Below are 26,505 nucleotides of genomic sequence, written 5' to 3'. Positions count from 1 at the left end.
ACGGCTTTTGTGCATGCAGTGTTGACGGGACTGTCTGAGTGTAGAGGAAGGAGAAATTACTACTTACCTGATAATTTCCTTTCCTCTAAGGAAGGCAGGCCAATCCACAGCCCACCCGGGGCTGCCTCCTTGCTTTTAGTTCATCCTTTATATGAGAATGATGAAGAGCGTTATTTCTGTTAATTCATTTGAAGGACTGGTAAGTGACATAACCAGCCCCTAAGATTAGTTGATAACTTTTTTGCCGAGTTCAGTGTTTCCCAGTTGGTTGGAAGCATGAGTGGATGTCTGTTAATAGTCACATCCAAGTATAATCATTTGTCCACAGTTTGACTTTTCTAGAGATATTGGCGAGCTGATGTCAGAGCAGGGCTATATATCAGTGACATCAGTGAGTCAGCTTTACTCCATCTTCATATGCTGATAGGAGTGCATAACCCACTTGTGTGGATTGGCCTGCCTTCCTTGGAGGAAAGGAAATTATCAGGTAAGTAGTAATTTCTCTATGTTTAAGTAATATTGTAGTGTTTCCTTTACAAATGTAATAAACTTTCTTAAATTTTCGACTTACTAAATTGTCTAGCTTCAGGACCAGCTGGATAAGGAGTATCACCAGCTTAAAATGCAAGAGTCAACCATATCAGTTTTGCAACAAGATATTCTGTCCAAGCAGCATCAGCTTGTATCTCTGGACCAAGTATTAACCGAAACCAAAGAGGTAAAATTAGTATTTAACTTTTTTTTTTTTTTTAAATTGGATGTCTTGAGAGCTGTTGAAGCTGAAAATTGGATTCTCTTTGCTTTCAATAAACTAGACAAAGGGCTCAGAGAACCAAAATCTAGAACTTGAGTTTTAAGTGTTTGGGTTTTGTTAAGCTTTAAAGAGCTGGGCAGTTCATTTATGAATGCTGAGATGGTGATGCACACCACAGTCAGCCTGCAGTGCTCTAGGAAGCCTGTGGAAATACAGCAATGCAACTGGTTGTCTCTAGTTTCCAGTCTGTATAAACAAAGTGTAAGAAAAAAAAGAGCAAAGTAGCTCTTTAAAATATGAAATAATTAAAAATGGAAAATCCTGGGGCTGTGATCCCTGTGCAGCCCTTGTCTTTCCTTTTCAAGATAGGGCAGGGGGGAGCCAAGATGCAAGAGAAGAAAGCTTTAAAGTGGCCTGTTAAAAGTGAAATGTGTTTAACTGTAATTAGGGTCCCTTCCATGTGATAATGTTAAAAAATAGTTGGTTCAACCTTAATATTTAATGCTGTATTTAAATCTCTATTTTGGTACATTTTTTGATAGAAATTTGAAAAGCAAGATGCCAAAAAAGATGAAGCTATGAAGAAACTGCAAAACCAAGTTACTGATGAAATGAACAAGGTTAATGTACTTTCTGTACTCTTTTCCTTGGAGACATTTTGTAGCACCATATTTTCTTACCTCCCAAGCCTGATGAATAAGTGGTAACTATGTCTAAAAAAGCAATACTAGACAACACCACCATATATATATATATTTTTTTTTTTTTGATCACCTGTCAAAAAATATTCTAGGTGATTTACAAATTTCCTTATAAAATGCAGCACAAAACATATGATCATCCAACTAATACACGGTAGTTACATTAAAACCATGCTATATAATCACCCCAAAAAACACAGAGCACACAAGTAATACAAATATGACTTTTACTGTTTACAGTAGTGTTTTCGGAATGTGCTGTGAATCTAAGTTAATGAGGGTGCAGCAGTGCAGATTCTCTTGACAGTCTCATCCAGACATCACATTAATGCAAGTGAAACATGAATTTAATATGCACAGTCTAGAGTGCCCTTAAGAATATTTTTGAAATGGTAATGGCTGTTGTGAAAGGTGTATGCTTATTCCAAAGAAATATATAAAACACAAGAAATTAAATGAATTAGGAAAATAGATTTAACAATAAGATTCAAAGATAAAGCAATAAAGGTAAGAAACATGGTGATACTTTGAGGAGTCTAACTGCTACTGCAGCATTGTTGCCTCGTAGTACAGTTAGATACAGGACTCTTGACTAGGATAGCATGCGCTGCTGCATCCTTCCAGTCCATTCAAGGATTTGAGAAGGAAGATCAGCTGTGAGGGAAGAGAGCTTAAATCTTCTTCTCCCGGCAGCAGTGGTTGTGATTCTGTTCTTCCTGCTTTCTGTCCCTACTTGTTTTATTTATTTATTTAAATTCTTTTGATATACCGATACTCAAGACTAGGGTCTTATCGTACCGGTTTACAGCGAAACAAAGGGTAACCAATTAACTAGAAAGATAAAGTTACAATGAACAGGGATTTACAGAGTGGGAGAGTTGAGAGCAAAAAGAATAAGATTAATATAACAAAGTTTGACATAACAAGGTTTAACATGGCAATGTTTTAACAAAAGGAACGAATGTAGCAAGCTTTGACAATGGCTGGGTTTGGCAGAGTTTGTAGCCATACTCTACTCCCTCCCCACTAATGGCAATGGCAGAGAAGGAAGTGATGCAGGAACGCAAGGAAAACGTGCTTTCAGCCCACAGCTGCTCCTCACTCCTCCCTTTTCACATATTTCCTGCTTGGAGAAGTGAATGAGGAGGAGGATGAACAGCTGCATTTAGTTATTAGGTCGCTATATTGGGGCCGATGCAATAAATTTGTGCAGAAAACAAGCGATCAGTGTTGAGTGCCTGCTTTCCTAACACGAGCAGCCACATCTCCTGGGCGTGCAAACAAATATTTAAATGAGGGGTCGTGCTGCCACGGAGACGCTAGAGACAAATGTGCGCCCCTAGCACCTCCTTGGCAGTGGGCACCCAGGAGAGGTGGCTGTCAGTGGGTTAGGAAAACGGATGCCAGTTTTACGAGCCATGCATTAGGAAAATGGACATTAACTGAGCATCCCTTTATCTAACTTGACCACTAGCACACTTTTTTTTTTTTTTTTTTATTTAATTTATTTATTTATTTATTTTTTAACATTCTGGTCCTTTTGGTTCCTCCGATTTAATATCATCATGATATTAAGTTGGAGGAAGAACAGAAAACCAATATTTTCTGCTTTTTTGTACATTTTTTGGGCTGCTCAGAAATGAACACCTGCTCTGGGCAGGCATTAATTTCAGAGGGTAAAAATGTTTTGGTTTTTTTTTTGTTTTGTTTTGGAATTGTGGGAGAATAGTTAATAGCCTCATCAACATGCATATGCATGTGATGAGCCCTATTAGCTTCACCGGGGGGGGTTGGATGCATGTTTTGGACACAGTAATCCCCTTATAGCATAAGGGATTGTGTACAAAGTCCTCAGCCAACCATGGGTTAAACAGGGGAGGAGGGGAGATTGAGGGGGAGGGGGGTCACTCAGAAGGGAGTGGGGAAATTAATGAGGGAAGGGTGGATTGAGCCAGTGAGGGTAAAAAAGACTGAGTATTGAACAGGAGAGAGGGGAGAAAAAGGCTGCAGACCTGAGTAGACATTCACACGGTATAAAGAATGCCTTTGGACATTTTGTGCACTCCATGGATTACATGAGAGAGAATAGACTGCATGTGTACTATACCGTAAATGTTCAAACTTTCAAGGCCTATCATTTATGACAGGCATTCTGCTAGTATTTGTGTATAAAGTCCATCTTAGTTGAAGATATGTATGCAAGCAAAATGTTCAATGCTGCCGTTAAGTACCTGTCGTGCATGATTTCAGAAAGTATGAAGAATATTTTATCATGAAATGTATTAAGAGTATGGAATTTGGATTATGGGCACCATAAAGTATCCTGATGTGCACATTAGTTTCCTTAAATGAGTTCAGTACATTTATTTTGACTGTCCTTAATGGTTTTATCAGTCGTATTTTGCCAAGAATGCGGGAACAAGTTTAATTAGGCATACTGTTTTACTCCCTGGTATTGTGGGATCAGGTTCACTTTGGATGATGGTGAATGTGCTTTTGAGTGCTCTTTTTTTCTTGTTGGTTATGGAATGATTATATCACCCTTAGTAGGTTTCTTAACTAGCCTTTTATTTAAAAAACACTGATTTTATCTGAGATAGGAGGGATGAAATGAGCTAAATGAAAGTAGTAGGTCATTCTAAACCCTGTATGGAAAAGCCCATCTCAAAATTAACTAGAGATGGGCAGCCCAAAAGATGAATGCATTAGTTTTCTTACCTGCAATACTTGCAGTACCACTTTAAAGTGCCGAAAAGCAGAATATAAGTAAAAGTAAAAAAAGTAATTATGTTTATGATCAGGTCAGACAACTAGACTCTGCACTGGGGATATGCAAGGAAGAAATTCTGTTGTATCTGCATCAACTGGAAGAAAGCAAGGAGAAGTTTGACAAGCAGATTACAAAGAAGTCTGAAGAGGTAAAACAATTTCTTACAGTAAACTGTATAATGATTTCCTGATATATAATTCCCTCCCTCTTACTACCTGTCAAGCATGTAATATTGGGACATGGGACAGCAGCAACAGATGAGGCTGCAGAGCCGCCAGCAGAGCTAAACCTGCTGGCGGCTGAAGAAGAAGAGTGGCTGCCAGACGCCGGCAAAGTTCAACCCGCTGGCAGCTGAAGAGGAAATAGCCTGCTGCTGCAGTGTTCCCTGTGATATGCTCCGTGTGCACCCACATGCAACTTTTCCCACTTCTGTGGATCGTGATGGGGCTGATGAGAAGTCCGCAGGGCCATGGTGGAGCTTATTCCACCATGGCCCAAAGAGAAGAGCCTGTGGAGCCGTGATGGAGCTCATCCCACCAGGCCCGAAGAGAACAGGAGGCTCTGTATGTGTGTGTCTGAGTCTGTGTGAGAGCTTATGTATGTATGTATGTATGTCTGAACATAAGATATAAAAACACAAAAAGAGCACTTAATGGGTCCTATGTATCAAAATAAAACAGCAAAAGGCACCACTCACTAATAATTATATATTGATGGAGGCTCCAAAACAATAATCAATATTTCTTTCACAAAATGTCAATAGTTATTTTATAGTTTAGACTTATATCCTGTCTAAACAGTTCATATAACATCCATCAAAATTGATTAACAAAAAATCTAAAAATGATATACATTCAGTATCGATGGTTGTAATATCACTGTCAATATACCCGACAGCGGCCGATGTTTCGCTGCAACCTCGCAGCTTCTTCAGGGGTAAGTATACCTTTAAAAACTACAAGAAATATATATAATTAACAGGCAGATAATTAACAAATATCTATGTAATTAAATCAGATAAGAGTATAGGTGTAGAGGAGCTAAACTCCTTAATACTGGACACAAGATATCACAACAAACAATATATATAATCAATAATAATTATTAATAATAATTAACAGATGGGTAATTATAATAATTATCAATATAATTAAATCAAATCAAATAAAAATATAGAGGAGCTAACCTCCTTATTACTGGACACCAGGTCTCACAAAGAACTTATGTATAAACAAGGACAGAAACCGCTAACTGCAGTTAGAATTGTCATAAAGTCACTTGTCATAGCAACACAGTAAACAAAGATGCAACATTGTAATAAGCATATGAATCCAGCGCTGCTCTCTTGTAAAAGAGTCTTACAAACAGAAAAACTAACAAAGATGCAAAGAACTCTACAGAAATACTTGTAAATCAAGAGCGGAGTTCAGTCCTGAGCCATTTTTAAAGATGGCGCCGGCCATCCAGTGCTCCCTCCATGTGACAGGCGCCGGCCAATGGCACGGATACCCTGTCACATGGTAAGGGCAAAGGGCCATCGGCGCCATTTTGATTAGTGGCAGCCGACAGCCTGGGAGCGGAAGACTGAAAATCATTACTTTCAGATAATTTTATTGACTTATGCAAAGTATGTTGGTGGCCACTAACTAATCCCATCTCTCAACTGTTTCCATCTACTTTTTAAGCCTCTTGCTATTATCTTCTTTCTGGATGTCTATTTGTTCACTGGTGAATAAATAGGGCTGGTCCCAATAACATAATACTACCAGGAAGTACTGATGAGATGGTAGTGATCAGTCCTCTCTGAGCAAATCACTTCTCATTCCCCAGTCAAATGGCTACATCATTTTCCAGCCATAATAGATACATGAATTCATTTCCCAGCTTAGCCATGTAAATGACAATATGAACTGAGGTCACCTATAACGTTAGCAGCTGCCACACACTCTTGCGCCCGTCGTACTGCCAGACATAGCAGATCCGTTCTCTAAATATATCCTTTTCTTTAACCTGTGCACTATTGATCACGCTGAGACTGTTTCTGGGTAAAAATGGCCGCAGCTTTATTTTAAACATAACATGTTAACTTTTCTGGTTACCCGAGCCGGGGGCTTTCGTGTTCCGCTGCCCGCCGCCTGTTCCTAGCAAGGCAGCCCATCTCTGTAGGCCCCCCGCCACGTTTCAAGCAAGGGGGCCGTCGGCTTTTTCGCCTCCTGGCGCCATCGGCTACCATACTGTTGTGCGATGACACCAGCACCGCTTGTAATTTTTCCAACCGGCCCGGGTACCGGCCAACCATCAGCTGCGACAAAACATAACAGATAAATACATGTTCTAGATTTAACTAACTTGAGTCACGTCCCTGCAGGACGTTGTGAAACTTATGGGAGGGTGGGTGGGTCTTGCTCGCTCGTGCGTCTTCAGGCAAAAGGGTTGCCTGCCGCGCGTTCGGCCCATTTAAAGGGGCAAGGCACGTCATCGGATGTCGCCGCCGACGCCCTTGATGACGTTAGGACCCCGCTCTCCGGGCTGGGCTGGATTCTTGCCCCTCGTCTGATGATAGGTAGGTGATGCCTGTGTAAAAAGGGGTGGGGGTTGTGGTCGGCCGTCGCCTGGTTCTCCCCCTCCCTCAACCCCTGCGTCCTCCTCCCGCTCTGTTTTTGGGCGCGCTGCCGTTAAAGGTGGGCTCCGTTGGATGTGCTGCGGGCCCACCCATTAACGTTAGCAGCTGCCACACACTCTTGCGCCCGTCGTACTGCCAGACATAGCAGATCCGTTCTCTAAATATATCCTTTTCTTTAACCTGTGCACTTTAACACGGGGTAGGGAGACCCTTGCCCCGTGTCCCCCATTCAATAAAGCTGTGGCCCTTTTTACTTGTGTTGTGCCTCAATGACATCTTGTAGCATGGTATTGAAGATGTCATACCCAATGTCGGATAGATGTATCCCATCCGGGCGGAACAGCCCTGGGGACATATCGTCTGCCCATTGGTGCCTTATCTGTTGTCCCCCAATTTTTTGTACCCATGAACCAATCTGTCTGTTCACTTTCTTTCTCCCACGGCCCCATAATTTCGACTCACTCCATTTTGGTCTGGGAATGATATCAGACCAACATATGACTACTCCTGGGTATAACTGCATAATCTCAGTTATGTCACATTTTGCCATACGAATCAGAGTCTTACATGTCACAGATTTCAGATCATTGCCTCCCAAATGCGTTATAATAACATCTGGTGGTGCCCTCTCCTTCTTTAGTTGATGCATCATGGGTAGTAGCTGATCCCAATGCATGCCTGGTTTTCCCATCCACTCGATACTCCAGCCTTTTTGCGCCAAACCCAAGTGGAGTCCGTAAGGTCGTTCGCGAGCTCTCTTGGCTGCCCATCGGACGTAAGAATGTCCAATGATCCATGCGATATTATGTTGCTTCGACCGATCTGTGAATGACAAGTAAGCATGCTGTTATTCAAGCAAGGTTAAGAATGTTTGTTTGCCGAGTAGGCCTTGTCCAGCCGGACGTATGAGTTGCAGGCGCTGGATTTCCAACGCCCGATTCGCTTGATAGCCTCGTATTGCAAGCCGGCTTGCGCCGCGCTTGTGGCTGCACCAATCCTGAAGGAATGTGATGTGAACTTTTTTGGATCCAGCTTCATTTTTGTGATTGATGCCTTTAAAATTGCAGTGAATTGGAATCTCGTAAGAGGTGATGCGTCCGCGTGAATCAGCAGGTGCTCTCCTCCCTTCGGCCGCACTGCCATGTACTGCCTCATGTTGTCGATTGGGCATGTGTCACAGGCGGAAACTTTTGAGAGAGATAGCGTGGTGCCTCTTCCTGGTCGGTTTTAGACTTGGGTATGGTAATGGTTATTGTCCTTGGGGTCCATACCACATTCTTCGCTAGTAACCCAGTCCGTCCTTTATCCCGTCTGTTCTCTGCCACAAGTTCGCTTACCCGGAATGCACCGAAGAATGCCAGGGAAAATGCCAGTCGAAAAAGTAGGGCTTCAAAACGAGATGAGCAGATGGAAGATAACTGTGTCCACAGCGCGCTGAGCAAATCGTGTGTGATGGGATGTCTGCAATCTTTTGCGTGACCCGTTTGCCTCGTCCATCCAGACATTACTTTTTTGATAAGGAAGGACTTGGAGGGGTCACCCCAGCCCCTGGCTTTTGTAAAGAATGCAAAGCCAGCCATATGTTTGACCACGGTATTCCGTGTGATGCCGTCTTCTTTTGCGGCTATAATGAATTTTACCATCAGGTCGTCGCTTATGGGGCCCGATTGCCAACCGTTCTTCCTTAGGAATTTGGCGACGGAATCGTATCCCCGGCAATAGGAATTCCAGGTGGAAGGGGCCAGGGATCTGCGTATTAGCTCTTGTGTGTTGGTCGACCAATGTTCCATAACCTCGCTGGCATTTCTGTTCCCGTTTCTTCGGCCGCCGGTACCTGCTTGCGAAAAAGAGCCCATTTAGCCCGAGAAAGGGAATCCGCTGCGCCGTTAGATATTCCTGGCACATGTTTCGCGCGCAGCGTGGTGTTCGCATGCAATGCTTCCAAGACGATTTCCCTTAGTAACGTGACCACCATGGGACACTTAGCCATTTGTGCGTTCAGTACCTGCACCACTGCCTGATTATCGCATCGAAAAACTATGTACTTATTTCGTAGCCTTTCGCGCCAAAGGACCAGCGTTACCCATATGGGAAATAATTCAAGGAATGTGATGTTCCTTGTGAGACCCCTGGTTATCCAATCGTCTGGCCACTTCTCTGCACACCAGGAATTTTGGCAGATGGTGCCAAAACCCCACGCTCCTGATGCGTCGGTGTGGATATTTATATCTATGTTGGACAGTGGGGCTCCTTGTATCACCGATATTCCATTATACTTTGTGAGGAATGAGTTCCATATGGCAAAATCGTCTCGGATGGGCTTAGATAAGCGCAGGAAGTGGTGGGGTCGCTGTATTCCCCGCAGTTGCTGCTGCCAGTCGCCTCAGGAATGCCCGTCCCATGGGGATGACTCTGCAGGCAAAGTTTAGAGAGCCCAGGATCGATTGCGCTACCCGTAGCGTAATCTTCTTTGATGTGGCCACTTGCTGGATGATAGATCTGAGCTTACCGACTTTTTCGTCCGGGAGTCTAACAATCATTTGATTGGAATCGATCTCAATCCCGAGGAAGGAAATAATGGTTGCGGGGCCTTCAGTTTTATTGTGCACTAGGGGGATCCCGAATTCGGCCGTAATTTTTTGAAATTCTGTAAGGTGTTCTGAGCATGAGTCGGAATCTCGTGGCCCCACGAAAAGGAAATCGTCGAGGTAATGGATTATGTTGCGGGAAGCTGAGCGCTGTTCTGTTACCCAGTGTAGGAAAGAGCTGAATAGCTCGAAATAAGCACATGAGACGGAGCATCCCATGGGCATGCATTTATCGAAGAAATACTGGTTATTGAATTTGAAGCCCAATAAGGGAAAGCTTTCCGGGTGCACCGGGAGTAATCTGAATGCAGATTCGATGTCTGCTTTCGCCATCAGGGCTCCGCGGCCGCAAGCTTGAACCAGCGCCACCGCCGAATCGAAGGACGCATATTGTACTGAGCACTCTTCTTGCGGTATGTGGTCGTTGACCGATTGACCTGGGGGGTATGATAGATTTTGAATAAGGCGATACTTTCCTTTTTCTTTTTTTTTGGTATGACCGCCAAAGGTGAACAAATCATGAATGGAAAGGGTGGATCATGGAATGGGCCGGCAATTCTTCCGCGTCTTATTTCTGAATTCAATTTGTCTTGTACAATATCCTTGTGCTGCGATGCCGAGGGCGCATTGCTCGTGTTGATCTCTGCTATATTTCCTTGGAATGGAATGGGGAAACCTTGAAGAAAACCCATGGCCAGTTTATGTGCTTTTTGCTGATTGGGGTATATATTAAGCCATGGTTGCATGGCTTCCAATCTTACTGGGGAATTAGCTTTTTCAAATGGAGCTGTTTTGGCTGACTTTTGGCTTACTCCCTGCAGCCTGTTTTTTTGGACATCTTGATAATGGGTGTGGGAGGGCGCAATCCGTGCAAAGATGCTTATATTTGCAGTCGGGAAAGGAACAGCCTGTCTTGTTAAACCTCCAGCATGTGCTGTCCTGGGACCGCGGTTGCTTTGTCGTGAATCGGGGAGGAGGGGATGTCCTCCTAGTAAACCGTGACCTGGTTGATAGGTCGGAAGGTTTTCGCGTCATCTGGTTGATCCATAGGCTCACATCCTGTGTACCCCATGTCATGAAACGGTTTTCTTCCATCTTGTCCCGGAATTGCTCATCATAATTGAGCCAAGCCCAATTTTCGTGCTGTTGATATGCCTTCAAGATGGTGACTGCGTAACTTAGCATTGGACCGTATTGTGTGGGGTCATGGTGGCCTACCACGCTTGTCATGTACATGAAGGCCATGGCCCAGTTAACGATGGTTTTTGGTATTTTTGGTTCCTTGCTCAATGTTGTTGAAGTGGCCCTGCGTTTTTTTCCGCTCTTCAGGTTTTCGTCGACCGTGAAGAATTGAGAAGATATCTATATATTTGCGTTTTCTGATTTTTTTTCTTAATTGTTTTGGCACTCCCTCCCACAACTCGGACAGAGTGGTGAGAGCTGGTGGGCCCCTGGACTCCTGCCGGTCGCTGTCTGTGGATGAGTCAGAGGAGGAGGTAGATGAATCGCTACTAGAGCTATAAGTAGATCTGCGCCTGCGCTTGGGCCTGTGTTTTGACCTTTTTCGTGACGTATCAGTCACTGCCTCTGGGAGTTTTATGTTAACAATGGACTCACCGATCTCGTGTTCTCGGCTGCCGTGGCTTCTCTTGGCCTGTGAGCTGGTAGACGGTGTGTCGTCATCGGCCCGATTGTCTGTAGTTACTGTGGTCTCGTCATGTCTTGGTATTTCCTCCCCAGCCGCGGGCGTGATGTCTGTGGTGTTCATACAAGGCTGTTCCGCCTCAGGTTCGGCTGAACCCGTATTTCCATTGTTATCGTTTGCAGGTCTCGTCTGTCGAGGCGGTTCTCTTCCTTGATCGCCGTCGGGTCTCGGATGTGGTAGCCAATACCACCACGGTGGCTGGTCATAATAACTTCGGTTCATTCCTTGATACTGTCCCCCTTCGAGATTCCAATGGAGTCGATTGTTCCTTGCATCGCCCTCCCAGGGAGGCCTTGAATACCAACAATTGTCTTCTTCCTGGTATCCTGTTGATCCGTAGCCAGGAATCTGTGGGTCCCATCTGGTCTGGAATCCTTGGGGCGGGCCTCTGGGCTGTAGTCCTTGAGGTGGGTAGTACTCCTGGCGCGGCAAGCTGTTGCCCCCACTTCTGACTGGTAATGGTATCCTTGCCTCTGGGGTAAGCTGCGGGGCTGAAGTATGCTCTACTGGCCCTTCTGCTGGAACGCCGACGGTCACGTCGGGCACCGCTTCATGCGTTGGCGCGGTGGGTGTTGCCTGTCCGGTATCGGACTTTCCCTTCTTCCCTCTGAGCGTCCTACTTCTTCCTCTATTTTTTGAGGACTCGTTTTTCTTCGCCGGGCTGGTGTTGCCCTGCTTAGTGTTTTTCTTCCCTTTTGCTGATCCCTTTCTGGCGGATCTGCGAGTCTCCATGTTGCAACTGGCGTGTAAGGTAACCTGCTAGCGATGGAGATGTAAAGAAAATTAGCGTGAACACTTGTTTATGAATTATTTATGACAATTATCACTGACCAGGAATAGCAGGTCCCGAAATGGAGGGAAAGGAAAGAGAGGGGAAATTATTTATTAATTGATGATGAATAATAGTAAACAGTTTGTTAGCGAACTATGTGCAGCAACTGAATTATATAGCAGCATGGGGCATGTATATGAGCCCAAATCTCGCTGCGCAGCATCCCTGCATGGGGCAGAAGGAGAGAGAAAAAAAAAAAATCAGTCACGGGGGAGGGACCCGGGCGGAGAGGAAACCCCGCCATGTGGGGGGTGGCGACACGCGACTCGAACCCCCCAAGGCCGGCTGCTCTAGTCTCAAGTAAAAACTTCACCTCACTCCCTTTTTCCCTAAGCTGGATTCAAACTCACGGCCCCGGGCACTCAGAGGACCGAGCCCTTACTGGCCAGGCCACCAGCACGTTATAAAGAGCCAGCTCCGGTTTGCTTGCCTTAGAGCAGGACAGGTTCTACTGCATTAAGCCGCAACTTCCCCTGATACCAAAGCCTCGCGCACGATGAAGCGCATTCAGGCGGAGGAGAACCTCGCCGCGTGAGTGGGTGGCCGCTCCTCGTTAGGCCAAACGCCTGCTAGGCCAGACTGCGCCCCAAGCCTCGCGCACGATCTGGCCACGGGAGAGGGACTCGGGCGGAGGGGGAACCCCGTCGTGTAAAAGTCTACTAGTGCCTGCTTTTTTTTTTTTTTTTTTGGATGAAAGCAGGAGACGAACCTGCAGCTTTACAACACAGAGATCCCTGCTACTTTCCCTGAGCCACCACAGGGCTGCTAATACAAACCTGCTCTCGTGACCCGGCAAGCGCGAAAGAGACTCCGGAACTGCAGCAGCTCTTGCTCGCTCGTGCGTCTTCAGGCAAAAGGGTTGCCTGCGGCGCGTTCGGCCCATTTAAAGGGGCAAGGCACGTCATCGGATGTCGCCGCCGACGCCCTTGATGACGTTAGGACCCCGCTCTCCGGGCTGGGCTGGATTCTTGCCCCTCGTCTGATGATAGGAGCGCCTAGGTAGGTGATGCCTGTGTAAAAAGGGGTGGGGGTTGTGGTCGGCCGTCGCCTGGTTCTCCCCCTCCCTCAACCCCTGCGTCCTCCTCCCGCTCTGTTTTTGGGCGCGCTGCCGTTAAAGGTGGGCTCCGTTGGATGTGCTGCGGGCCCACCCATTTCTCTCTCATGGTTACAGAAAGCCATCATAATATCAGGGTTAAAATCATTCAATTAAGGTTTTATGTTAGTAGACATATAGGTTGAACTCTTAAGCTCTGTAAATTATTTCCTTTTATTTTGTCAAATGGTTGTCAAACGTTCCTTTTGAAAAAAATTTTTTTTTTTAACTTTTATCACCTTGTGGAGGGTTTTGGTATATTTTGAATATTTGAAAAGTGCTATTAATTTTGATATAGGCTTCTGTTCATATATCTGTCACAGTAGCTATTTGTTCTTTGGTGCTGAACAGCAGTGAGATGTCCCTTATTGAGCTATGAATAGACATACACGTGCATGTGTGTATATATATCTATCATTTATCATAAAAGAAAGTATCCAGAACCTTTATATCACTTCCACTGCCCAAGAAACCCGTTTTAGTAAACCCCTAGATTTATTGGTCAATTCTTGTTTAGACAATACTGATAAGAAAATAGAGTTGATTCCCTTTCCCTGTCCTTCCAGAGATTTGGCCCTTCAGAAAGCAAGCAGAAAATGAATATAGGATTTTCCCAAATATTGACTATCATACAAAGGATGTTTAGTCACTGTTGGTGTATTTTGCAATACTCAAAGTTATTTAGAAAGGCTTTGTCATGATGCCTGTCATCTGGGTTAAGTAACAGTCTTCTAGGATCTCAAACTCCATGTCTTATACGATTAATGTCATCTTTACCTTGCTAGTGAAAGACTGGATATAGCAGGACAACAAATGGTAGCCTCTTTTCTCTTGCTGGGGAATGTAAATGGGTTAAAAAAAAAAGTACTCACTGCACTGGTGGTGGTGGCTAGTTATGTACTGAAAAGGCATGAGCAGAGATGCATTCCAGGGCCATCATGGAAGGAAGCCCTTTGTTAAAAATAAATAAATAAATAAAAAGTTGCTGCAAGCTGAGTGGCTGAGTAGTCTAACCACAGTGGCCTGAGAGGGAGACATGAAGCCAGAGCAACAGGAGCATTGCTGTTTGGCTGCGAAGCCATAAGTGAGCCTAATCACAACAAAAAGGGCTGGCAGTAGGAGAGATGAGAAAGCTACCACTATCAACTACTAACAGCTACTGCAGAGGCATGCTCTGGGAGACAGATTGAAGTGACTAGGAGCAGTGGGGTACTGTTGTAATTATGTGTGTTTGTGGATCCTTGGGTGCTGTGGAGGTGACCACATCCACGGGGAGGAGCCCCATGAGGAGCCACAGAACTCGGCTAGACTCGTACTACACAAACACAGCTTGAAGTGAACCACCAGAGGTGGCAGTAGTGAGGCAGTCTTGTAGTTGCAATCTCAGGGACCTTGGTCCTGCTGCGGAACCTCCTTGATGACGTCAGGAGGTTCCGCAGCTTGTTCCTCAAGCAGGGAGATATGGAGTAAGAGTTGGTTTGGTGTGGTTTGGGGTATGAGCCAGGGAGGAAGGGGTAGGTGGGGATGGGAGGGGTGAGAGAGAACGGTGGGGTGGCGTATCAATATCCAAATGGCTGTGTTGGGGCTTTAAGTGCTCAGAGTTGTGTGGTGTGGTGGAAAGTGGTTAGTGTGGCTGAGCAAGCAGTTGGGAAGTTTGATACCTGTTGTAGGAGGGATAGTCTAGTGGTTAGAACAGCAGGCTTTGAACCAGGGAGACCAGGGTTCATATCCAAATGCCACTTCTTGTGACTTTGGGCAAATCACTTTACAGGTACAAACTCTGGGAACAGAGAAATAACTACAGTGCCTGAATGTAATCCACTTTGAAGCACTGAAAAGTGGAGTATAAATAAAATAAATAAATAAGTTGTAAGATGGTGGATATAAAATAATGTCCTTAAATACTAAAGGTGTGAATTCTCCCGTTAAAAGGGAATGAAAGGAGCTGAGAGTGAAAGTGGATTTTTTTTGTCAGGAACCCATTTGAAAGCAAGGTATATTTATTTTATACCAACATTCAGTTCAAAATGTTATCCATTAAATTTCTATTGATCGCTGTTCCAACGACTCTGATGCCAGCATGCACAACTTACTTCAGGTCAGGCCCTGAAGAAAGTAATAAACAAAAAACAGAATAGATAGGGTTTAGGGGACGGAGAGGGGAAGGGGAAAGAAGATTAGTGGGTAGAGACGTTCCCTCCCAGTCCTCTCCTTAATTGGAGCGGACTGGGAGGGAACTGAGGAAGGTTGGAATGCGTCGCTGTGCGGAAATTGCAAAAGTCCCCCCCCCCTCCCCCCTTGCACATGCCGCCCACACATACACACACGGATTATAAAAATCCACCGTGCATATGCGCACGGCCCACGGATTTTCTAACATATGCACGTCCATGTGTGTGTGCCGTTTGAAAATTTACCCCTAAATTTCATCTGTCATTTGGAAGCCCAATCTTCCAGTCTCAGAAGATCCTCCTGCAATTCATCGCAATCCGCTTGAGATTTAACTACTCTGCATAATTTTGTGTCCGCAAATTTGATCACTTCACTCATTGTACCCCTTTCCAGATCATTTATAAATATATTAAAAAGCACTAGTCCAAGTACAGATCCCTGAGGCACTCCATTGTTTACTTTTTTCCACTGTGAAAACTGACCATTTAATCCTACTCTCTGTTTCTTGCCTTTTAACAAACTTGCAAATCCACAAAAGGACATTGCCTCCTATCCCATGACTTTTTAGTTTTCATAGAAGCCTCTCATGCGGGACTTTGTTGAACACCTTCTGAAAATTCAAATACACCATAAGAAAATAAGAACATAAGAAATTGCCATGCTGGGTCAGACCAAGGGTCCATCAAGCCCAGGATTCTTTTTCCAATAGTGGCCAAACCAGGCTACAAGAACCTGGCAAGTACCCAAACACTAAGAAGATCCGATGCTACTGAAGCCAGTAATAGCAGAGGCCATTCCCTGAGTCAATTTGATTAATAGCAGTTATTGGCTTCTCCAAGAACTTTTCCAAACTTTTTTAAACACAGCCACACTAACTGCACTAACCACATCCTCTGGCAACAAATTCCAGAGCTTAATTTTGCAATGAGTGAAAGAATTTTCTCCGATTAATTTTAAATGTGCTACTTGCTAACTTCATGGAGTGCCCCCTAGTCCTCCTATTATCCGAAAGTGTAAATAACCGATTTACATCTAACTGTTCTAGACCTCTCATGATTTTAAAGACCTCTATCGTATCCCTCTTCTCCAAGCTGAACAGCCCTAACCTCTTTAGCCTTTCCTCATAGGGGAGCTGTTCCATCATCCCCTTTATCATTTTGGTCACCCTTCTCTGTACCTTCTCCAGTGCAACTATATCTTTTTCGAGATGCGGTGACCAGAACTGTACACAGTACTCAAGGTGCGGTCTCACCATGGAGCAATACAGAGGCATTATGACATTTTCCGTTTTATTCACCATTCTCTTCCTAATAATTCCTAACATTCTGTTTGCTTTTTTGACTGCTGCAGCACACTGAGCTGACAATTTCAATGTATTATCCACTATGATGCCTAGATCTTTTTCCTAGGTGCTAGCTCCTAATATGGAATCTAACATCATGTAACTTATGCATGGGTTATTTTTCCCTATATGCAACACCTTGCACTTGTCCACATTAAATTTCATCTGCCATTTGGATGCCCAATCTTTTAGTCTCGCAAGGTCCTCCTGCAATTTATCACAATCTGCTTGTGGTTTAACCACTCTGAATAATTTTGTATCATCTGCAAATTTGATAACCTAGTTGTATTCTTTTCCAGATCATTTATAAATATATTGAAAAGCACCGGTCCAAGTACAGATCCCTGAGGCACTCTACTGTTTACCCTTTTCCACTGAGAAAATTGACCATTTAATCCTACTCTCTATTTCCTGTCTTTTAACCAGTTTGTAATCCATGAAAGGACAGCGCCTCCTATCCCATGACTTTTTAGTTTTCTTAGAAGCCTCTCATGAGGGACTTTGTCAAATGCCTTCTGAAAATCCAAATACACTACATCTACCAGTTCACCTTTGTCCACATGTTTATTCAACCCTTCAAAAAAATGTGGGAGATTTGTGAGGCAAAACTTCCCTTGGGTAAATCCATGCTGGCTCTGTTCCATCAAATCATGTCTATCTAAATGTTTTGAGATTTTATTCTTTATAACTGTTTCCACAATTTTTCCCAGCACTGAAGTCTGGCTCACCGATCTATATTTTCCTGGATCACCCCTGGATCCCTTTTTAAATATATGGGTTACATTGGCCATCTTCCAATCTTCAGGTACATTTGGATGATTTTAATGACAGGTTACACATTTTTACTAATAGGTCAGAAATTTCATTTTTAGTTCTTTTGGAACCCTGGGGTGTTTACCATCCAGTCCAGGTGATTTATTACTCTTCAGTTTGTCAATAAAGCCTACCACATCTTCCAGGTTCACCGTGATTTGATTCAGTTGATCTGAATCATCACCCATGAAAACCTTCTCCAGAACAGGTATCCCTCCAATATCCTCTTCAGTAAACACTGAAGCAAAGAAATCGTTTAAACTTTCCACGATGACCAGGGAGTGGGACTTGAATACTAATATTGAGGACATTTCTTGGGATCTATGTTTCTAGCTCACAGGGAAGGGTTCTATATCTTCATTAATAGTAGAAAATGGGTAAAAATTACTATATAGATCAGGGGTCGGGAACCCATGGCTCGCGAGCCAGATATGGCTCTTTTGAGGGCTGCATCTGGCTCGCAGACAGTCGCCACTCTTTCCCGCTGACCCAGCTGCTCCCCGGTCCTCCTCCGCCCGGGCTTAAAATGCTGTCAGCCCGGGCGGAACGCGGCAGGACAGCTGGAGTCAGCGGCACCGGCGTGCTCTCTTCTTCTCCCCCCCCCCCCCCGCGGCCCGGAAGAGGAAGTGGAGAGTATCGGGTGCCTGCGCGGCAAGAAGAGGCCACGCTGGTGCGCTCGGCATCGGCCCGAAGAAAAGAAGACTGCAGCGCGGCTCGGAGGAAAATGAAGAGGTTCAGCCGCGGCCGATGGGACTCCGCCTCCGCGAGGGCTGAAAATGAAGAGGTTAGCGTCGGGTTGGGGGTGGGGGAGAGAGAGTGAATGAGCGAGCAAGCATGCGTGCTTGCTCGCTCATTCACTCTCTCTCCCCCACCCCAGGAACTCGCGGCAGCAGCAGCCTCCTCCCGACGCTAACTTCTTAATTTTCAGCCCTCGCGGAGGCGGAGTCCCATCGGCCGCGGCTGAACCTCTTCATTTTCCTCCGAGCCGCGCTGCAGTCTTCTTTTCTTCGGGCCGATGCCGAGCGCACCAGCGTGGCCTCTTCTTGCCGCGCAGGCACCCGATACTCTCCACTTCCTCTTCCGGGCCGCGGGGGGGGGGCTGTGTGTGTGTGTGTGTGTGTGTGTGTGAGAGAGATTGCATGTATGTGAATGATTGAGAGCCTGTACATGTGCAAGAGAGTATGTCTGTGATTGAGAGCCTGCCTGTGAGAGAGAGAGCATGAATGTAAGTTTACCATTGGGAACCTGTATGTGTAAGTTTGTGATTGAAAACCTGTTTGTATGAAAGAGTATGTGTGTATGATTGAGATCCTTTGTGTGTGAGAGAAATCATGTGTATGTATGATTAAGAGCCTGTGTGTATAAGTAAGAGAGAGATCATGTGTGTCTGTGTGTGATTGAGAGCTGATTTAGGTGAGGGAGCATGTGAGTATGTGATTGAGAGCCTGTGTGTAAATGAGAGAAAGAGAGGACATGTTTGTAAGCATGTGAATGAGAGTCTGTGTGTGAGAGAAAAAGACAGCATGTATTTATGTGATTGAAAGCCTGTGTGTGTGTGTAAGCGTGAAAAGATAGACAGCATGTGTGTAAATGTGTAATTAAGAGCCTATATAAGTGAGAGAGAAAACCCATGTGTATATGTGAGTACTGAGAGCATGTGTGTATAGGTGTGTCATTGAGAGCCAGTGTGAGAGAGAGCGCTGGTATGTGACTGAGAGAGGAGAAAGTTCCAAGCAAACCACCCCGCCTCCTGCTAATTCAGAACAATCTCAGGACACCTGGATATCAAACGTTCCCAGGTATGCAGAGCAAAAAAATTTTTGTATCCTTATTATTTTTCATTACTGGGTCTTTGTGTCTGCTATTTTGAAATATTTTGTTGGTATCTGGAAATGTTTTATATGCGTTTTTAATTATTGGATATTCCACTCATCAGCTGTTTCGAAATATGTTCTTTTTGTTAGTACAGTTTTACTGCTGATGATTTTATATTTCTTGATTTGTTTTATAAGGTTGGGTGATGTTTCTTTTTTCCTTTGTTACACTGCATACAGAGACTCTGGCTTGTTGCAGTTTCCAATTCAGTTTTTGTCTGCATGCTTCTTGTTATGCATTTTGGTCTCTTTATTCTATGTTAGGTGAGGGACAGCACGTGATTCAGGTGAGGTTTTCTGCTGGCGTGTTGTTTCTGTGTAGGACTCTATAGCAGCCTGACTTGGTCCGTTTTCCTAATAGGAGATGTATTGGTGTCTTAAGGCCTGGTGTAATATTTTCAGAGACTTATTGTACTTTAAAAGTGTGATCTTACATAAAATGCACACATTTACTTGTATTTAGTTTTAAACATATTGTATGGCTCTCATGGAATTACATTTTAAAATATGTGGCGTTTATGGCTCTCTCAGCCAAAAAGGTTCCTGACCCCTGATATAGATGGTATCTCACGCTGACCAGACTAGCTAGAATATTTAATGGGGTATCGGATTGTTGTTGGTGCCAGTTTTGAGAGAGGGGGACTCTTTTGGAAGATGATTTATTGAGTTAATTGTTGGTATTACTGGGTGTAGGGTCCCAAGGAATCCCAAATATTTTTGATCACCATGGAAGTGGATGGGATGAGTGAGCAGTTCATGCAGTTGATACTTCATATCATTGTGGAAGCATGCTGTAAAGTAGAGATGCCATAGAAAGTGGATGCGATTAAGCAGGTGGCAAGAGTTTTCATGTATAAATTAACAGCTTGTTTACATAATTCTATTCCAAAGTATGAAAAATTGTGGGGTCCTTGCATTAGATGGAAGAAGACCCAGTTGACTAGTAGGGGCTCAGCCATCTAGTAAATATAAAGTAGTAGTCAATCTGCATCAGATTATATTGGTAGAACTGAATAGTGGAAAGATGGTACAGTGGGGAACTGGGAGACGAAGGGAATAGGAGGGACAGGGATACATACAAATCCAGAATTTTAATTTTAAATTTTTTTTAATATATTAGTGCTAATCTTTCTCAAGAAGTATTACATTGAAATACTATATTTTTGTGGAAACACTTGAGATGTTATGTCAAGCTGTAAGTTCTGAAAAAATATCCTGTTAATTACTAAACCGGAAAAAAAAATAAGATGTATTTTGTGCGATCACTCATGTTTTCTTAAAATGCTACGCATCTTACAAATTCTGCCAGGGGTATGTAAACTTATGAGCACAACTGTATATATAAACAGATTATCTGAAAAATTATATATAGGAGCAGATTTTCAAAGGGTTACACACGTAACCCCCGAAAAGCTGCTCTTTCCACCCCCTGCGCGCACCAAGCCTATCTTGCATAGGCTCGGTGGCGCGCACAAGCCCCGGGACGAGCGTAAGTCCTGGGGAGGCGTGTCGGGGGCATGTTGCAGCCGGCGCGTCATTGGGGGCGTTCTGGGGGTGGGGCTGCGGGCATGGCTCAGGCCCAGGGGCATTCCGGGGGCGTGGCAGCGGCCTCCGGACCAGCCCCCAGACCGGAACATGGCGCGCCGGCAGCCGGCCTGCACGCGCAAGTTACACCTGCCTCGGGCAGGCGTAACTTGTAAAATAAAGGTAGGGGGGAATTAGTTAGGGCTGGGGGGTGGGTTAGATAAGGTAGGGGAAGGTGGGGGGGGCTGGAAGGAAAGCTCCCTCCGAGGCCGCTCCGATTTCGGAGCGGCCTCGGAGGGAACGGAGGATGGCTGCGCAGCTCGGCGCGCGCAGGCTGCCGATTTTGTGCAGCCTTGCGCACGCCGACCCTTTATTTTATAACATGCGCATGCATGTTATAAAATCGGGAGTAGATTTGTTCGTGCTGTGTTGCACGAACAAATCTACTCCCGCGCACACCTTTTAAAATCTACCCCATAATGTGTATATAAGCATCCCATACTTCTTGATCATTTAAAAAACTTTGGAATGAGAACGACTGTTTATTCCTGGTTTAAATCCTACCTTGATCAACAAGAGCAGCAAGTTTGTATTGCTGATGTTGCATCTGACTGGTTTGTTATGCCATCAGGGGTAACACAGGGATCAGTATTATCTGCTGCCCTTTTTAATTTATATTTATCCTCTTTATGTACTTTACAAGATCAATATTCCATTACTTTTAGAATCTACGCTGATATAGTTGTATTCTCTTCTCAGTGTTGATTATATTGTTAAAAAAAAAGCTTTGTTACTAGTTAATGATTGGATGTACTGTTATCGTTGAATGTTGATAAAACTGAGGTGTTGCTTTTCAAGGGATTGGGAATTTGTAGTCAAATGAAACATTTTCCTTTTCAATAATGGGAAAGTCTATCGATTTCAAAGATACAGTAAAGAATTTGGGTTTTCTGTTTGACTCAAGACTTTTGTTTAAGTTCCAACTTCAGCAAATTCTTAGAGTGGGCTTTTATAAATTGTGAATGCTTCAACCTCTGAAATTTGTTCTTGACTAGTTTCTTCTTACAGCTATGGATTATTATAACTCATTGTTCATTGGATTATCAGCTTCTTCAGTTAAATCATTATAGGTTTTACAGAATTCAGCTGCTTGCTTAATGGGAGGCCATCAATGGGATCATATATCTCCATTGTTACGTGAGCTACTTTGGCTCCCAATAAAACAGCGAGAGGAATTTAAGGTCCTTAAAATAATTTTTAAAATGCAATGGACCATCCTATTTTGCCAATCTACTTACTAGTTATGAGCCCACTTGTAGCCTGTGTTCTCAAAATAAGTCTTTTATTGAGATTCCTTCTGTCAAAGTAGGCCAATTAACTGAGACATATATAATTTTATATAATTTTAGTATTTTTATGATTGAAATTTTATTTATTTTTTATGAATGGTCTGAATTTTCAGCGCATTTTGTTTTTTATGAAATATTGTATTTTATATTTTTTTTATTTTAAGGAATATTGTAAACCGGTGTGAAGGTATACACCAACATCAGTATAGAAAAATTAAGAAATCAATAAATAAATAAATCAATAAATAAATCGAGCTTTCTCAGTTAAGGGCCCTATTTTATTCCATAAAATAGGGAGCTATAGATATTGTCTTTTTTCGCAAGAAGTTGAAGAGTTTGCTATATCAAACGACATATGCCAGCCCCTAATATTCTGATTCTGTGACGGTGTACATTTCAGCTTATATATTTTATCCTATATTTTTGTTTTATTGTAGATTGTATGTATTATGCTTATTGTCATGTAATTTATATAATTGTTTTACTTTATCTGCTTAGCACATTTTTGTTAAGTGGAATATAAATATGTATATATAAAATAAATAAATAGAACCTTCAGAAACATAAACTAAAGGAGAAAACTTCGCTGAAAAGAAGGGGAGATCATATAGGAGTCAGATGACATGCATAACAGCAGTGCTAACTATTTTTGTAATCTACCCCTATATCTTTGTCTAAACAAAAAAAACCTCGAAAATACCTCAAATATTCCTTAAACATTGATAAGTCTCTACCACTTCCTTTTCTATGGGCTTACTGTTTTTTAATGATTTTTTCAGAGGTTTTCTTTTTCAGACTTAGATATATAGGTTCATGATTACAGAACTAGTTAACACTATATTCATGTGCAGCACCCAGCTCCCCCCATACACACTTTTCCCCCCCAGATAATTTTTCCCCATTGCAGAGTAATTTTCAGAGAGCCCTTGAGCCTGCAATCCAATTTTTAATAAGGAAATTCCATGTGACGTTTTGGTAGCTGCCCTCTGGACTAACTCCATCTGGTTTGTATCCATTTAAAAGTGTGCTCTCTGGAATTGTACACAGTATTCTAAATGAGGTCTCAACAGAAACCTGTACGAAGGTAATATCACCTCCTTTTGCTATTGGTTAGTCCTCTCCCTATGCACCCAAACATCTTTCTGGCTTTAGCCATTGCCTTATTTACCTGCTTGGCCATCTTAACATCATCTGATATTTCTCTGTCTCGCAAAAGCCAGAAAAATATCAGCTTTGAGCCCTTAAATTCATTTCCCTGCAGTTACTCCCATAAGCAAATAGCTGGGCAGGCTGGATGGACCATTTGATCTTTATCTGCTGTCATTACTATGTTACTATTTTATGTTATGAAAATTTTTAAATTTAAAAGGGTATAAGTGGCTATGTCTTTTAAATATTTGCCTCATTGTCTTTATCTGCTATTATGTTTAATATGTATTATACATATATATATTAACCACTTTTTCCAAAAACACCTTAGAAGTTTATTTTCAGTTTATTCAGTAGTCTTCTGTCAAACCTAATGTAAATTTAGTAATTCACATACTTTGTTTTCATTCAGATGCAACATCTGCAGAAAGAACTGACATTAAGAACTCATAGTCTTCAGGAGATCACTGAAGAAAATGTCCATCTAGAGCTAACAGTTCAGCAACAGCAACACATGCTCCATCAGGGGACAGTCAGAATTGGAGAACTAGAAGAGAGCCAGGGAGAACTTGAAAAACAGGTGGCGTACATACTACACTAGTTTAGTTTAGATAATGGTTGTCTTGCCCTTTAAAATAAAGTGTTTCACACCTAGTAACTGTAAGGATATTTATCTTCCCAGGACTTTTTAATTTGGCTGCACTTTGTGTAGGGGTTATGTTTTAAATCAATTGACTTAAAACAGTAATACAAACATTATAGCAACATTCTGAGAAGAAAATCCATTTATGCTAGAAATGTTAAACTATTGTACCAAAACTTGATCTAAAAAGACTACAGAGGAATTAGATGTTTTCTGATGAGAAGAAGGTAATCACATTTTAATAAATATCACTACAGACTTTATATTTAGTTGATGATCCATGGATGACTAGATACATGTACAAAATAAGTATAGCATTGCATTCAGTCATATTAATTCAAGAAAAATAAGATGAGCAGTAAATACGTTCAATTTGCATAATTGTTTCAAAGACCATAAATCCTAACAGCTAGTGGGAAGAAGATTAAAAAAATAAATAAATAAACACTGCATGTCTATTCAACTCTGTAGTGTTGAAAAAAGTTCTATCTTGAGCTCAGATAAGATAGCAGCTTTGTTCCTTGAATCAGCAGTTTTCCTTATTAAGGAAATTCTCTCCCATAAAACCTGTTCACTGAAGTTTGCCAACCATTCTTACAAAATAGGCTTCTGTCAAAATGTGTAGTGCCTGAAGATTGATTTTTCTACAACCAGCCATATCCTTGTTTTTTTATGGTATACTGTTAAATTTGTGAGATTTTTATAGTTAATAACTAATACTGTGTAGGAGATCTGGTGACACATGAAGATGCTAATTCTCTCCAAATTTTCATTCACTGGTAGATTGGTAAGAGAGCCTAGAAAGATGTGAATACAATTTTCTGTTCAATATACATCTTAAATATGAAGAATTTATAGAAATATTTTTAAAACTACAAGCTGAAAAATAAAACATTTTGAGAATTTGATGCACTGATTCAAGTAGATCTGTCGACTTTTGGAATCATCAACCTTCAGTTGAATATAATCCATTATTTTGATGGGAAATGCTGAAGGCCGTTATACAAGGCTATGTATACTCTCTTTTCCGGTCACTTGAATATGCAAAGGTTTCAAAAACATACTCTTACAACAGATACAAGAGTTAGATATTAAATATAAGCAGGATTGCTCTGGTAAAAAATATAGAGCACTAATATTCGTAAAGGACTAATTAAAAACCCTGCAAAATGACCAAATCAGTGCAGTACAAAGCCAAATATTTTGTGAAAAAGGGAATAAGCCCAGTTCACTGTTGGCGGATGTGGTTAAATTTATGCTTGGGATTTAAGCAGCATTAAAGACTATCCAGGCACATTAAGACACTTTCCTTCAGAAACAGTAAAGCATTTCCAGGACAGCAACTAATGAAAAAATTAAAAGTTTTTAGATTCAGACTTACTCAAATTAACAACTGAAGCTTGAGAAACCTTAATAACCCCAGTTACTGAACTGGAGATTTTTCAGGGGCAGAGCCCAGACCGGTACTAATTAGACTTTGATAAACTTTTTCAGTTTGAGATTGCCCCTATATTACATGAGCTATTCGGTTTTTTTAGGAAGGCCATCCTCATCACCAGGTAACTTATTAGATGCATTAACAACATTAATATATCAAAAAAGGAATGGCTGCTTAGCATGTGGTGCATACAGACTCATATCTTTAATCAATGCAGATATCAAGACACTATCCAACCTAGACTTGAGCTCAATATTATTATATTAGTAGATGAGGTTCAAACAGGATTTGTCAAGGGGAGAACATCTGTAGACTGTACAAGAAGACATTTTAATATATTGCATAACAAAGCAGCATAAGATCTCTGGTTTAATTTTATTGTTGGATGCTGATAAAGCATTTGACAGGATCTCTTGGGATTATATGTTTCATTCTCAAATGATTTCATTTACCTGTAGAATTTTTAGACTGGATTAAGGGTCTTGATAGGAATCCCAGGGTTCAGATCATGGCCAGTACTTGGTTTTACATAAGAGCATAAGACTTGCCATGGCTTTCAAGTCCTTTCATTATACAAAGAAGTACCAGACATGAAGTCCCCTTATCTTCCCTACTTTTTATTTTGGCCCTAGAAACTTTGGCCCAGTGATTAGAGAGGCAGTAAATATCTTGTTTAATACTAATGTAGTTAAATCTGTACCAGCTCTTGTTAAATTAGACACTTATGGCAGACTTTCTGAATATTCAGTAAATTATGCAGAATGGAAATAGAACCAAAGAACAAAAATTCCTGTTGTCTGAGGGAGTTCACTGTAGCCAGATCTGGATTTAAATTCTTGGGAAACGCCTGCCATTATAGCAGAGCTGTATATGTTGAGTTTCCCAGAGGCCATCAAAAATTAAAATCAGATCTGTCTTTGCTAGGAAGAACTTACTTAGTGAAATTGATGGCACTGCCATGCCTTTTATATTTGTTCCAACATTTACTTTGCAACATATCTCATATTTGTTTCAACTGAGGCATTATTTCATCTTTTATATGGAATGGAAGAACTCCATGTGGTACATATTCCACTTTACAGGGATTGAGGGGGCCTAGATATCCATGATTTATAATTTTATCTCCAAGGACAAG

At 42.5% G+C, this 26,505-nt stretch overlaps 1 protein-coding gene across 7 annotated transcripts in view; it reads left to right on the top strand.

The window, feature by feature from the left end:
• The window catches only part of CCDC18 (coiled-coil domain containing 18), a 259,561-nt gene that overhangs the window by 91,401 nt on the left and 141,655 nt on the right, over nt 1–26,505 (top strand). For all 7 annotated transcript variants that reach the window (XM_029618296.1, XM_029618291.1, XM_029618292.1 and 4 more), the window contains 4 exons: nt 584–718; nt 1,297–1,374; nt 4,257–4,373; nt 23,702–23,869. In XM_029618296.1, coding sequence (XP_029474156.1) covers nt 584–718; nt 1,297–1,374; nt 4,257–4,373; nt 23,702–23,869 — 498 coding nt within the window. The remainder of the gene's footprint in view (nt 1–583; nt 719–1,296; nt 1,375–4,256; nt 4,374–23,701; nt 23,870–26,505) is intronic.

Source organism: Rhinatrema bivittatum, chromosome 10, assembly GCF_901001135.1.
Source record: "Rhinatrema bivittatum chromosome 10, aRhiBiv1.1, whole genome shotgun sequence".
NCBI lineage: Eukaryota > Metazoa > Chordata > Amphibia > Gymnophiona > Rhinatrematidae > Rhinatrema > Rhinatrema bivittatum.
This window is presented reverse-complemented; position numbering and strand designations above follow the sequence as displayed.